The sequence below is a fragment of the Ammodytes marinus genome (genome assembly GCF_949987685.1).
Source record: "Ammodytes marinus genome assembly, chromosome: 16".
In the NCBI taxonomy this organism is placed as follows: Eukaryota; Metazoa; Chordata; class Actinopteri; order Uranoscopiformes; family Ammodytidae; genus Ammodytes; species Ammodytes marinus.
In genome coordinates, this window is record NC_137220.1 from 20961450 (window position 1) to 20975824 (window position 14375).

A 14375-nucleotide genomic window follows, 5' to 3' on the forward strand; every position below is an offset into this window, starting at 1 on the left:
CCTCCACCTATCACAAACTGAGATGTGGTGCTCATGTAAGAAAAGTTATATAGGAAAAAAAACGTTGACAGTAACATGTACTTTGAGAGGCCTCACCAGTACAGATTTTACAGGGATGATTTTTTTTTTTCAGTTTAAAAATAGTCCCCCAATGAAAATTATTCTCAGAAACTGGGAGTTTTTTCTTCTTCAATTGCCACGTTTCATGGCATGGACGATATTGTCATCCACTTCCATTGCGCTAGGGCGGTGGCAGAAGTTTCAGCGGTTTGAAATCTCAAAACCTCCGAAAAAAAACACTCTCAAAACCACTAGGAGTAAGAGAGAGAAAGGTGTTTTTTTGCTAAATTGGCCATTTAAGTCTTGCTGCTGCATAATGATGTTTCCTCTGCCTTCAACAGGCCTGTTCTGCTGGGTGTGTGTGTGGGAGGGATGGGGGGGGGTTTACAGGTTGTAGGTTAGAAGTTGTGAATGCAAGAGGATGAGGAAGAGAGTCGGGATGATGAGGGGATCAAGTGATGGAGAGAAGGGTGAACACAGTAGAGGCTTGTTGGTGGAAGGAGGAGAGCTGGGGGCTTCTGGTCCATTTCAAGTCAGTTACAGTCAAATGATTATAAACCTGGAAAATATTTGTATTAGAGGGCCCCAATAAACATTTAGTCTTTAAGCTTGTTACCATAGGCTCCTACAACCAACAACAAATTAATTTTTATTTTCTGGCCTCTGCATTTTCATCCCTCATTGCGCCAATCACGATTTAACATATAAAAGATAGAAGATATTTTCTTTGTTCTCGAACTTGGACTGTTCAGTTATTCATAAATATTTAAAGGAGTAGTTTGAAGATTTGAGGAATACATTTAGTCCTTTCTTGCCAAAGTTTGGTGATGCCTCTACAGTAGATATAAAGCTACTGCCAGCATGAAACAGAGGCAATAAGTAGTATAATTCTGAACCAGAAAAGCAAATGAGAGTATTACCCAAAATGTTAAACCATTCTTTTGACATCATAGGGAAATAATATTTTAAAAAGGATATTTTTAAGGCTCTTTCCAATTAAACGTTAAGGCTGTTCTCGTTAGAAAAAAGAAAAAACCTGGAGGAGCTGTTTATGTTGCAGCCTCCCAACAAAGCATTATTCTGTTTTTAATAACATTACTTTTAAATCCCTTTAAAAGGTTTGTGTCTGAGTTGATGTGGACCCTAAGCCCAGCTCCAGGAGAATGTGATAGGGTTGTAGAGGTGGGACTACCTGCATCCACGTCATTGGGCCAACCGCTAGACTGAGAGCTGCTGCCGGCCGCCGGGGAACGGCCAGAGTAGAAGACATCGTCCACCGGGCTCTCCATCTCACTGTCGTCAATGGACTTGCGCTTGTTGGAGCTGAGAGGAAAAAAGCGGAGAAGGATTAATTTCTTTTACAAAGCTGGGTGCGACGGCGTTAAAGGTGCAATATGTAACTTTGGGTGTGTCAGAGAAGTGAACATTTTCTAAAAGGTATATTCTCATAAACTTTCCCCAAAAGAAAATGTGATCCCTAGAACACTGTTTGAAGATAGGAAGCTTTACCGAGAGGTTACTGTTTCACCGTTGTTGTTGTTGTTGTTGTTGTTGTTTAGAGCAGCAGGGCCTACAGTTTGGTTTACAAACATATTCTAGTCTTACGTTTGGTTCCAGGTTCCTCTAAATCATTTTGTTTTATTATGATAGAATTATTCAATACTCAAACTAACATGTAAAATATGTAAGTTTTGTAAACTAACTGCAGGCTCTGCAAATGTAAACAAATCCCCCCCCCCCCCACTGAAACTGCATAGTGCACCTTTAAAGGGACGTCTTTTCACAATATGTTCGTTTTACCAATATATCTGAAACTTGCATGTTAGCCTGGTTTCTCACTGAAACTAACTGGCACTGCTTAAGGGGTATTTGGGGCTCTAATGAATGCACATACAGTATATCATCTGTGGGACATTTGAGGACAAACGTGAGTGCTCATTTCCCCCATTGATCCAGACACGTGTCTGCATGAAATCAAGAGTTCTTAAAATCCCAAAATGTCAAGGTTTTTCCTTCAATGTTTTGTTTTCGTATTATGTCTTCGCCAGGGGGGGGGGACACAATGCAGCACAACTGGAGACAGCGAGACAAAACGTGACGCCAGAATTTATTCAACATGCTGTATCCATACTGGCCCCCCGAAGCAGCCTCACGCTAGAAAGAAGCGGGCATAGAAAAAGTGTGCACGGTGATGCTGGAACGCATTTGTGTGCGTTTGCAGATTCTTATAGACTCGTACATCTGTGACCAATAAAACAATGGGGGCTGTGAACGTACCGCGTCTCACTGCGGATCCAAAATGTTTAAATATGTGCACGCTCATGTGCATATCTATGGGACAGCATGCGTGTGTGGCTTTTGTGCAAATGTGAGGCAGGGGTCTGTGTTACATTAGTATCAAGGGAGATATTCTGTAATGAGTGTAACTACCTCCGTGGGAGACTTGCATAAAGCTCCATTTCAGTCCTGCAGCGTAAGATTGAGCGAGAGAGGGGAAATCACAGAGACAAAAGACACAAACACACAGACAGAGTGACGGACGGATTGGCGAGAAAAATGAAGAGGGAACGAGAAGGATTAGCAGTGAAGAAGGAAAAAAGAAGGGAGGGGGGTGGAGGAGGAGAAAGGGGAAAGAAAGAGCACAATCAAAAAGCAGAGCAAGCTTAGCATCAAAAATACACAAGCGTCAAGAGGTTATAGAATTAAGAAAACAAGAATATTAGTAGAGGAAAGTAAGTAGTTTTTGAGTGTGTGTGTGCTTTGGGTGTTTGCATGTGTGTACCTGGTGGAGGGGGTGGAGGTGATGGAGCGCCGTCCCAGGGTCACCTGGTTGATGTTGTAGTATCCGGGACTGTCCAGGTCAGCCAGGGAGAAGTTAGGGCCACTCGCTGTAGCCACCGGGGCTGAGGAACACACGCACACACACAAACACACACATTAAATAGAAGAATATCAGAACATTTGCAACTACATTATGTAAAAGGGAATACTTTAAAGGTCACACATTATGCTAATTTTCAGGTTCAACATTGTAATTTCGGTTTCTTCTATAAACTGTTTTTATTGTATAGTGTCCTGAAAAAACCTTTTTTATTTATCATAGTGCCAATGAGAGAATCTCCTCTTTTCAGCCATCGTCTGAAATGCTCCGTTTTAGAGCCTGTCTCTTTTAGCCCCGCCTTCTAAAAAAAGCCAAGTCTGCTCTGATGACTGGCAGTTTGGATCTAATTGCATAATAGGTGACCTTTAAAGGAAAGGTTGGTGTTACTATTTATTATTTTGATCAATGGATGGAAATTTTGTTCCGTCACCATTTTCGTCAAGACTAAAAACTATCTCGACAACTACCGAATGGATTTCTATACATTTTGTCGAAACGTTCACGGGCCCCAGTGGAGGTTTTTCGTGATCCCTTGAGTTTCTCCCCAAGCGCTAACATGAACTTCCCGCTTGTTTTGAGTGGAGTGTCTCGCCTTTTCATGCGGCGCCCTGATCACAAGCAGCTTTGTGTCCTGGTATTTATTAGCTGTTCCCTCCTGACACCACAGTGCACCTGATGATGGATTGAAAGTCAAACTGAAGGCTTCGAGACTGGAACAATGCCTACCGTGAGTAACCTTACTCTTAAATATGTTTAATATCAGTGGATCTCCAGCCAACTTTCTGATTTCCCCGTCCTGCCTGTCTGTCTGTGGCACTCAGCCCCAAAACCTATTGGGGTTTCTATTGAAGATCTCAATCTTTGAAAACAGGGCAAAATCTAAAATTACATTTGCAAAAAAAAAAAAAAAACATATATTGTAAAGCAGCTGGCAACCGTACTCTACTCAATCGTTAATAAAAACAGCACATGTGCTGGGGACTTTTTTGCTGTGGATTCGAACACATTTGGTAAACTAGTAGTGAGTGTTTACAGCAGCAGGACACTGTTTGTGGGATTGAGTTAAAATTAGATACAGTTTGTGTGTGTGTGTGTGTGTGTGTGTGTGTTTGTGTCTTTGTGTGTGTGTTTAAGGGTAAAAAGGAAACATGACACCCAGTGCAATGGTGTGTCTCATTGATGTATTTTTAAAGGTTCAATGGACCTTTACAGCTCAGAGCAATAAGACCTATCAAGCTCAAGATAGACTAGTTATTAGGGTGAATTCATTGTTGTTTGTTTGTTGTTGACAAGGTGACTATATGAAGTGTAACAAGGGCTGATGGGGGACAGTGTGTTGTCTACGCTGAGATTGACAGATGAAAGTATAGCTCATGACTCACTCTGTGACACGCGGACCAGCTCGGCTACGTTCCACACCCCTGAAGTCACAAAGCAGTCCTGGAAACTCAAGTGGCCTGGGGGAGAGAGAGAGAGAGACATAGAGAGAGAGAGAGAGAGAAAGAAGAGTGTGTGAGATCAGACTGCATATACCAAAACATGCATAAAATGACGCGTGTGCACAGAGACACACACCATCAGCACACACACAAACACACACAGACATGCAGAAGGAGCTGAAAAACACATGTATGGAAAAGTTTGACACACTGCTGGTGTCATCCAGTGGGACCATGTGTTTCCTATGAGATACAACAGGCATTTGGTTTGGACGTGTTCATTTTTTCATTCTATTCTATTTTATATCATACTGTCGACAGTCCAACACACACAACCAATCAGGTCCAACAAGTGAGCATAGCCCTCATATGGACAGCTGTGTAATGTATAAAACATTATGTATTATGATCTTTATGTTTATATCATGCACACGCAGATCAAAGCACACGTGTCGGTATATAATGATGCATTATAGATATTCAAGCTGTCATGCATATACACACACATCCATGCACTTGTTTTTATGAGAACATTCCTATGGTACGGTAACCATAAACCTTAAAAGGAAAATTCTGGTATGTTAAACTTATCTCTACCGATGTTATGATTACATATTGTACTTACCAAAGTATTTAGGAAATAATTAGGAATTAGCCATTATTACAGAAAAAGTAGCTGTTTTCGGGACTAGAAACAAGAACGTTCCAATGTTGTTTTAAACAAGACACAAATTTAGTCAATTAATCAAAACCACTTTTTTGAGATAAAGAAAACCCCATAACTACACCAAATAGGATACGTTAAAGTTGAACGAGTAAATTGGTCTATGAACTTCAGTGGATGTTTCTACAAAAGGGAAATGTAACCGTGTTTCCAAATACTCATTAATATGAGGATTTTTGCCCAGTCAACTTTTTAGCTACATCGCATGTGTTTCCAGATTGGAGCAATTAGCTTAGTGAGTGCTGTCCATAGGCGGCCAACACTATGAAAAAAAGGGTTGAGATGTTGTTGTTTTTTAATTTTTATTTATTAGGCAGTTTGGAGAGACCGAGATGAAATGGGGCAAAGAGGGGAATGAAATACAGAGAACGACCACGGGCGGGATTCAAACCCGTAATAAACTGGAATTATGTTACTATTGTAAAGCTAATGGCTAACCATACTTCTCGAAATTTGAACAAATAGTAGGCTATGCTTAAATCTAACCTTACTGTTTTGGATCACTCTCACCATTGTCATGGGTGTTGTTTCCTGGCTAATCACAGTGAAAAAGCCCTAAAAACCCACAGTAGACTACCTTCCATTACCAAACTGCATGCAGATAAAAGTTAGCAACTAGTTAGTAAACACAGTGAAGCCTTTAGCAGCTATAGAGCCAGATACTTTTCTTAGGCGCCCAAGAACTCCAAATGCTACTGTTGCTACAAGTCTGCTAGGAGCGTAAATAGACAGCTTTTTGCTTACACATATGTCATAACAACTGATAATATCTGAATGACTTGTTTCTACTGCCCAAAAGTTGTCGGAAAATCAGTTATTGAAGGCTTAACTCCCAAACCAAGTGCTAACTCCTCAAACTCACATTTACCTTAACCTGAGCCTAGTCTGAACTTGAGAACAAGCCTATTCTTAACCTTATAGGGAAGACATTCTTACATTTGTCAGGTAAAAAAGATGCAGCACGCTTAAAAAAATTACCTAATTATCTAAAACCTCAACAGGTCCTCAACACTGACGATAATGTAGTGACCCTGTACATTGTGGCATGACTGTATGTATGATATTCTGAAGTAGGCTAATGTTAACCTCCCCAAGTTAATTCTGCTAAGTGTGTGACAGCTCCATAATGTCCATGTCCATAGTATCCCTGTTTATGCGCAGTTTGCATCAAGGACACCCTAAACTTTACGGTTGGGTGAACTTAAAAACTTTAAACCCGCCTTCCTTCATTGCACCCCTCCCTCCTCCCTGTTCCCTTCACTCTCATTTTCATTCTACCCCCTCCTCCTTTCACTTTTCTCCCATTCTCCGTCTCTCTCCATCCCCGTCCAGGGTTAACCACAGCGGGGACGGCGCATGAGGTCAGCGCTCAGCTCGGCAGCGGCCATGTGGTTCCCATCTTCCAATAACGTCAGTGTGATTTATGAGTGGCCCGCCACAGTCCCAAGCACAACCCCCACGCTACGGTACCGTCAGCTCTCCTTACCATAATAAACTTCGGCCCAACTCTGCCGGGACTCACTCGCACACACACACACACACACACACACACACACCCACACACACGCACGCCTGCATGTAGGGGTGGTGTGCGTATACAGCGTGTTCATGTGTCTATAGGTGTGATTGCACGTAGTAGGCACAGATATGTCAAACTTTGTGTGTATGTGTGTTCATACAAACGAGCATATGTGTGTGTGTGTGTGTGTGTGTACAAACGGGACACACTTGTAAACTCACCATTTGGTGGGGGCTTGACGTCTGTGTCTCCTTGCTGGTTTGAGTTGTCTGATTGTCCTGATTGTTCTGAGAGAAAGAAAGAAAGAAGAAAAAAAGAGAGAGAAAGGGAGAGAGATACGGTTAGCCAGGTGGACAGATGTCTGGATACTGCCCAAGGTGAGGGGGCAGGTTACAGCGTCGGAGAGAACTTGTCAGAAACTCGATGGAAAATGGCGCCTTTCTTTTATTCTTTCCGTTGAAGGAAACTTGGGCTGAGATTAAAGATGGTGGTATATTTCCGCTCACGTTGAACCTCAGTTAAAGTCATACAATGGTTAATATCCTCATTTCTAGAGTGGGTCACCGTGGGAAAACTTAAAAAGGCATCAAAGAACATTTTAGTTTTTGTTGTGTCTTAGGTTCTTTAGATTACTTGTTCTTTTTGGCTTGAAAACCACATTTCTCTTGTTCTGTTCCCTCAAATTCAAGGGACTTCCACACAAACACACACACACACACACACTATTATAGTAAAGGTCGTAGACAGTGTAGGTTGGGTTAAGTGCTAGAACGCCAAAGTAACATCAGCTTTCTACTGCTGACTTGTAAGTTCCGGAGTGCTTAAAAAATGCACAGGAAATGTAAGGACAAAACCGCTTCCCTCCATTTCTGTACCTTCTCTCCACCAATAGACTCTGGCTCTGACATACACAGCGTTTTAGCTAAACGTTTTGACAGTAAACGATGGGTGAAATGTTAAGGGGTCCCGAGAAACCGCAACTTCTCTCCACTGCTGACTTGTAACTTGAGGGGTACTTGCAAACTGTCCACTGTGGGGCTGTAGGTATTGTTTGGATTGCATCTCCTGTGTGTGTTTACATGAACCTCCATAGGGGCAGGCAGGCAGAGAGTCTTGCCTGCTTCAGCTAGTTTTGTTTGGCTCGCTGGCTGCCATTCTTCCTTAGATGCGTAATGCAGCCTTGTGGAGTTTTATGGTTGTATCATATATACCATTCAGGCCAATTACCCTGCAGCACTGAAGCTTTAAGGCCGTCCTGGGCCAAGTCTCCCCAGCCAGAACGTGGCCCCCTCGCAGCGAGAACTAGGCCCCCCGATCTCAACGTCTTCTAAGCCCGAATCAGAGTCCTAATCTTGGGTGGCATTAGGCGGACGAGGTGCCAGCGAACTGCTCCACTATTCACCCCGTCCCGTGTGTTGCCAAAAGCAGGGAGACAAAAAGAGACAAACAAAAATCACCTAATCACTCTAGATCGTGGAAGGCATACCATGCAGGGATAGAGTTCACTTTTCATTTTTTTTCTCGCAACACTCTTTCCTCATTCTGCAAGAGAGTGAAAGTCCATCTCTGTCTATTTCTCCCCCAATTCCTCTCACACTCGTCTCTGCTTCTCTTTCTCTCCCGCGCTGTCGCTCTGTGGAATCCTGGCAGCCATCTTAGCGCTTGGCAGCCATCTTAGCTTTGGCGGTACCCATGCATTCCTGCTAGCTGACGGCACACCCACACACACACACACACGCGCACACACACACACACACACACACACATTCACACAAATAGACACACGCTTGCAAAGCACACTCTCTTCTGCACACAGACCCAATGGTCTTAAAGATAAAAAGACCTACAGAGGATACGCAATGCAAATGGGGTAATGATAAAAACCACTGGGATGTTTGTCTGCAGTCCTGCAAGAGTTGAGTTGCCCGCCCTGATGGCATGTTCCGGAGAGTGTTTGTGTTTAATAAAAAATGAGGGATGGAAGCAGATGTCAGGCACTCTCATAAAAAGTATAAGGAAGGATGGGGACAGGAAAATAAGGGAATCATTCAAGGCAAATGAAGGTGATGGTGTAAGATGAAGCCTGGGGCCTTTGGCATTGCTCAACCCGGCAATCCTGATCATGTATTTCACAACGAGCACGGACCGTTCAAACCTCGTACGCCTCTGAAAAATCTCTCTTGCAATGTGACAGTTTCCGAGCCAAAATTCGGTGCCTAGTTGTCATGACAACAGGGATGGCACACCGCAGTTGAAGCTCCTAATGATGAGCGGTTGTTGAAGCCTGCACGTGCATGTCTGTCGCTGTTTGGTCTGGCAATTAGTTTGAAAGAAGATGATAATATGGCCCACTGGCACGGGCTCAATGTGTTGTTTTGTTTAAGTGTTTCTTGGCGCCAAACAGAGTGGCGGCTGCTGTGCTACACTATATGGTTTACTTTTTTTTTTGCGCTTTTCATGTTGTTAAATCCAGTCCAGTTACATTACCAAACAATTTTTCCAAGACAGCTTTCATAACTTATTGGTTTTCTTGGCAAGATATATGAACTTTAGAGGTATATGTACGTTTATACGTTGATGTAGATAGTTTGTTTTCACCCAGAAGGGGGCGTGGCCGTATTCACAACAGGAAGTGACATACAGACTGCTCTCATGTATAGTCATACATTACTTGAGGAGTGGTGTGATATTGCTTGAGAAGGTTTTTTTGCAGAAGGCAATTCTAATCATTTCAAATAACAGTCATCTTATCACTCGATGCATGCTGCCATTTAAAGTAAAATGATCTTTGTGTACAACAGTCCCAACCTTTAAACTTATTAGATCCCTTAAAGGTGTTATGAGCGTAATGGTTCTTCTTTTAGCTAACTTCCTGTCAGTGACTGCAGTTAGCAGTCCCCTCCCTCGTCCTCATGTCACCACATTAATGCACTGCGGTCTTCAAGCAGCAGTTATCTAGCATCATCTCAGATCCGTAAGTGCGATAAAACATGATAAAAACCATCAAAACTAGAGCTGCAACGATTAATCGACGAATCGATTATTAATCGATTATTAAAATAATCGCCAACTATTTTGATAATCGATTAATCGTTTAATAAAACATTTCCAAATTCTCTGATTTCAGCTTCTCAAATGTGAATATTTTCTGGTTTCTTTCATCCTATTATGACAGTAAACTGAAATATCTGTGTGTGTTGGACATAACAATACATTTGAGGACGTCAACATGGGCTTTGGAAAATTGATTAACATTTTTCACCATTTTCTGACATTTTACGAGCCAAAACACTAATCGATTAATAATCGATTAATCGAGAAAATTATCTACAGATTAATCGATTATCAAAATAATCGTTAGTTGCAGCCCTAATCAAAACAGACATTGGGAAGGATTTTTACCTGCTCCGCCATTGTAGGCGCATAAACATTCAACTATCTGTCGCTCTGCGTGTGCACCGGCAGTGAGACATGCCAGTTTGTAGCGTTCTCTCTTCTGATTGGATATCAGTGTATTTGCCGATTACATGCAGAGCGAGTGACTGAGAGATCGGAGTTATGAAACGCGCACACCATAAGTGATCACTGTATGAATATAGAGTGATATAACACTTATATTAACATAAATATATCGCTCACTTCACCTTTAAGATATGCAATATTTCCCATTAAAAAGCACGCAAATGTATTATTAAGTAAAACAGAAATTTTTGGGGGGTTTGAATGGTTGGAAAGAAAACATTATCCATACATGCCTGTAGTCTTTCACATATCACACGGCATTGGCAGCTCTGTGCTAGTGTGAACTGTCCCTACGATTTTTAATAACTGCAATAAATACAGGAACACACACCATCCCTCCATCAAACTCAGTGAGGCCATCTACTGGTGTGAGGTGCACTGACAAAATACTACAAGATGTACTCTACAGGGACAGAAATATATGTTTTGTGTGTTAATACAAAAATGGCATGAGCATTTATAAAAATGGTGGTTAAAATGCTTGCACGCGCACGCAACATAAATGGATACAAATGCCTCTGAAGCACAAACATCCTCTTACACACACACACAGACAAACACACACACGCGCACGTTTAAACACAGATGAATCACCCTTATCTCCTGCACACAGTCGTTCCAGGGCCCCCTGCACACGCCACCGCCAGAGATAATACAACACAGACACACACAGGCCATCAAGTGTACCTTGTTATCGCTCTCATCGCCCACACACACACACACAAAGACAGTGAGTTCATTTTGTGTCTTGGTCATACCATCACCTGTGATATACCCTTGGAGTGTATACACAAAAGTTAACACTGGCTATACATTTATCACACTGCTGATGCAGACAGAGGCTAATATCTCACACCGGGGCTAATGTACACACACTCAAAATCGCACTTACTTAATCACTCCATTCATCATACACGCGGAGACAAAAACAACACACCACCACACATTCACCCACACACACACAAGTGGAAATCATTAAGAGACACTTGAATGTAAAATTAAATACATATGCTCCCTCGCTCAGTACGCAGACGGCCATGCCAGCGCTAATGGATCCATTTACTGTGCGCACATTTATGTACGAGTGCACATTGTTCACACAGGCTTCTTTTTTTGTTGTTGCTAATATACAAAACAGCTTAGAGTGTTTGTTTGTGCAATCCAAGCACACACGAGCAAACAGTCACTCTGAAATCTCCTGTGCACTCAGAGAGGGAGTTTTTTCAGACTGATGACAGACCCCTCCAACACTGGATATACAATATAATGAATATTAAACTTGATTAGGGAATATATAGCGTCTATAGCAAGAGGCAATTTGTAATTTTGCAAAATCTTAAAAACTAAAAAGCTAGCGAGCAGACACACAGGTACACACACACACACACACGTTTCCTGTATGATGGTAGACTATCCGAGTGTTGAATGTTATTCTGCATCAATATGTGAGTTGTTGTGTTAAGCTAAGCTAACTAGCTAATGGTGATAGCTTCCGAAATAGATGTACAGATATGAGTGGTAACAATCCTTTCATCTAACTGTAGACATGAAAGGGAATAAGCACATTTCAAATGTTAAACTATACCTTTAAGCAGTAAGCAACGAGAGGCTGTACATTGATTGTACTGGACAACAGCTACAAGGCATTGGTCAGATCAGGATGACGTCATAACGGCTATCCCACCTTGAGCTTGGATTTTTTCCCTTCATTACAAACTGTGGACACTGAGTCTTCATAGACACAGGCTTTTACCAGATAAGGACGGCCTTAAAGAAAAGTAGTTTTGCTGCATTGTGGGATGTGTAGGATCCAGCATCTTTGAAACCTGTCTATAGTAGAGACTACAAGTGAGAACATATCGGCTGCTGCATTGATTTTCAGCATCCTTTTTTTTTTCACATCAGCTTTTTTCCCGCAAGTCCACCACCAACTTCATAGAAGTGTAATACAGTTACAAGTTGCTGGAACTCCCATTTGAACTGGATGAATGCCTACATCCTATTCATAGCAAATTGAGGAACCTCGTAGGTTTTAATCCTCGGATCTACAAGTTAGAAAAATGATCCAAAAAAGTGGCCAACCCTCCTACTTAAAGCCACTAAAGTGCCCTCGAGCAAAATATTTACACTCTGGTTGTTAAGGGAGCAGCCAGTAGCAGACTATAGCAGTGAGAGTAGCTATCCTATGTGAACATGACACAGGCAGTGTATAAATAAACACAACCGTCCGGATTTGACTGTCGTTGTAACCCGCAAGCCTACAGCCCGTGACCCCTTTGACTCCGTGGCTCTGTCTCCACCCTCTGTGTGCTGTGTCATTTAAGGATAGCTCCCCAGACATGGTTCAGTTCACAGTCAAATGATAGGGGCCTCTTCCTCCGACTGCTCAAGAGCTCCGCGCACAAATCTTCCACTGTTCTCTCACTCCACTTGATTTCCGTCTCGCCTCTGCCTCTCCCTTTCACTCTCTAAAACACACGCACGCACGCGCACACACACACTCACACACACACACAGGTACCAAGAAGCAGCTTGTTTGCTTCCATACATCTAGATGTGGCGGGGTGGCAGCCCTGATTGGATTGCTGTGCACATGCAGGTGGAGACATATATACAGAAACACTAAATATAATGGAAGCCTGTATGTACGGCTTCGTACCGATAGAAGATGGATGTGGAGCAGATGTCGTGGTGCAAGCAAACTGCGCTGACTGACATATATATATACAATAGTGTGTTTGCGTTTTTAAGTGTGTGTATGTGGCTGCGCAGTCTCACCCCCTCTCCACCCCCACCCCCTCCCCTCCATCCACCAGCCTCTGGATAAAGAAAACCAAACAGCCTCCCCAATTGGGTTTCGCTTAAGAGGTTTATCGCTATGTTGCTAAACATTCTGACCTTTTTTTTTAATCTTTAATGCGCTTAAAATGTTCCAAACCCTCCTAATCCCCACGGCTATCCCACACAGATGTTCGCTCGGCTCTTTTATTGGACTTTATTTCAACCGTTTTTTTCCTTCTTCTCCTCTTCATGTCCCTCTTCTCCACACTATTCATCTCTTTTGCGAAGATTCTTTTTCCGGTTTCTGAAAACGACTTATCTTCCTCTGATCAACCCCCCCCCCCCCACCAACACACCACAGTGTTTTAAATCCGCTACAAGCAAAGCTCATCTTGACCTCAGTGGTTCTTATTGGACACTTGTGCAGTGGCTAAAGTATTTGATTGTACAGTGTATCTGACCCGTGAGTGACCTTAGCTCACTGTGGCCGACCTCTAAGGCTTAGAGAGATGCACACAGTTATGACAGGAAGCCACTTCCTTTACCAAAAAGTGGCCCTGGATATTTCATGGGAATTTGTTTCATTAAATCATATACAGTTGAGTATAACGAGATAATAACAGGGCACATGATCAAATTACTTTGTGGTTGCAGAGTCTTCCTGCTGAGCGACTGAGTCATCCACTTGGATTTTACCCTTTCCATTGCCCTCTTCGTTACAATATGTTCTAACGTGACATTGTATTCACTTTCACTTTATTCACCATTTACAAAGAGGTTGTAACACTGGAGATGAAGATATAGTCTGAACGTAGGAATCACTGGTAGGTTCATGATGGATAGATGTTGAGAGATATAACAGATCATCTTGTGCCTGTGTGCCTTTACTACAAGGGCTAATGTTCTTCAATGCTTATTTTCTTAATTTGTTCCAGTGTTTATAAGGTGAAAATAAACTAACTAAAAGAAAAGATTAAATTGTTTTTTGTTGTTGACAAAAAATCATGCAAATTAAGTGAAAGGGCTTTTTATGCCCTGTGTAGTGTCAGTAGGTTTTCCCTTCAAGCGCCATCTGATTCCAATAACCTCCACCTTGAAGGTAAGGTAGACTGTCTGCAGCCTAACAGGCAAAACCCAGGGGCCAAAACACAAATTGTCCCTCGCTAAACGCATTGCTTTGAATGCACCGCAATGAGTTAAGACAACTCAAATGAGCTTATCACCATTTTTTATCACCTCTTTCCACAACGTCAATCGTCTCCCCCCCCCCCCCATGCCCCATCATCCCCAGCGAAAAAATGATGGCAACGACATTTAAATAGGCTGTGAATTTGTTGAGTGACTTATGTCAGCAGACTGCAACCCTTCTGAAGGTATATGTTCTGTCACTGGAGCGAGGGCCCAATAACTGTCAATGTAGCCCGCTCATATTCACTTGAAAATCAAGAC

At 42.4% G+C, this 14375-nt stretch overlaps 1 protein-coding gene across 6 annotated transcripts in view; it reads right to left on the bottom strand.

The window, feature by feature from the left end:
- nfixb (nuclear factor I/Xb) overlaps positions 1-14375 on the bottom strand; it is a 138158-nt gene that overhangs the window by 23766 nt on the left and 100017 nt on the right. For all 6 annotated transcript variants that reach the window (XM_080043751.1, XM_080043746.1, XM_080043749.1 and 3 more), the window contains 4 exons: positions 6845-6910; positions 4324-4398; positions 2843-2963; positions 1253-1383 (listed from right to left, as the gene is read on the bottom strand). In XM_080043751.1, the coding sequence (XP_079899877.1) occupies positions 1253-1383; positions 2843-2963; positions 4324-4398; positions 6845-6910 (393 nt within the window). The remainder of the gene's footprint in view (positions 1-1252; positions 1384-2842; positions 2964-4323; positions 4399-6844; positions 6911-14375) is intronic.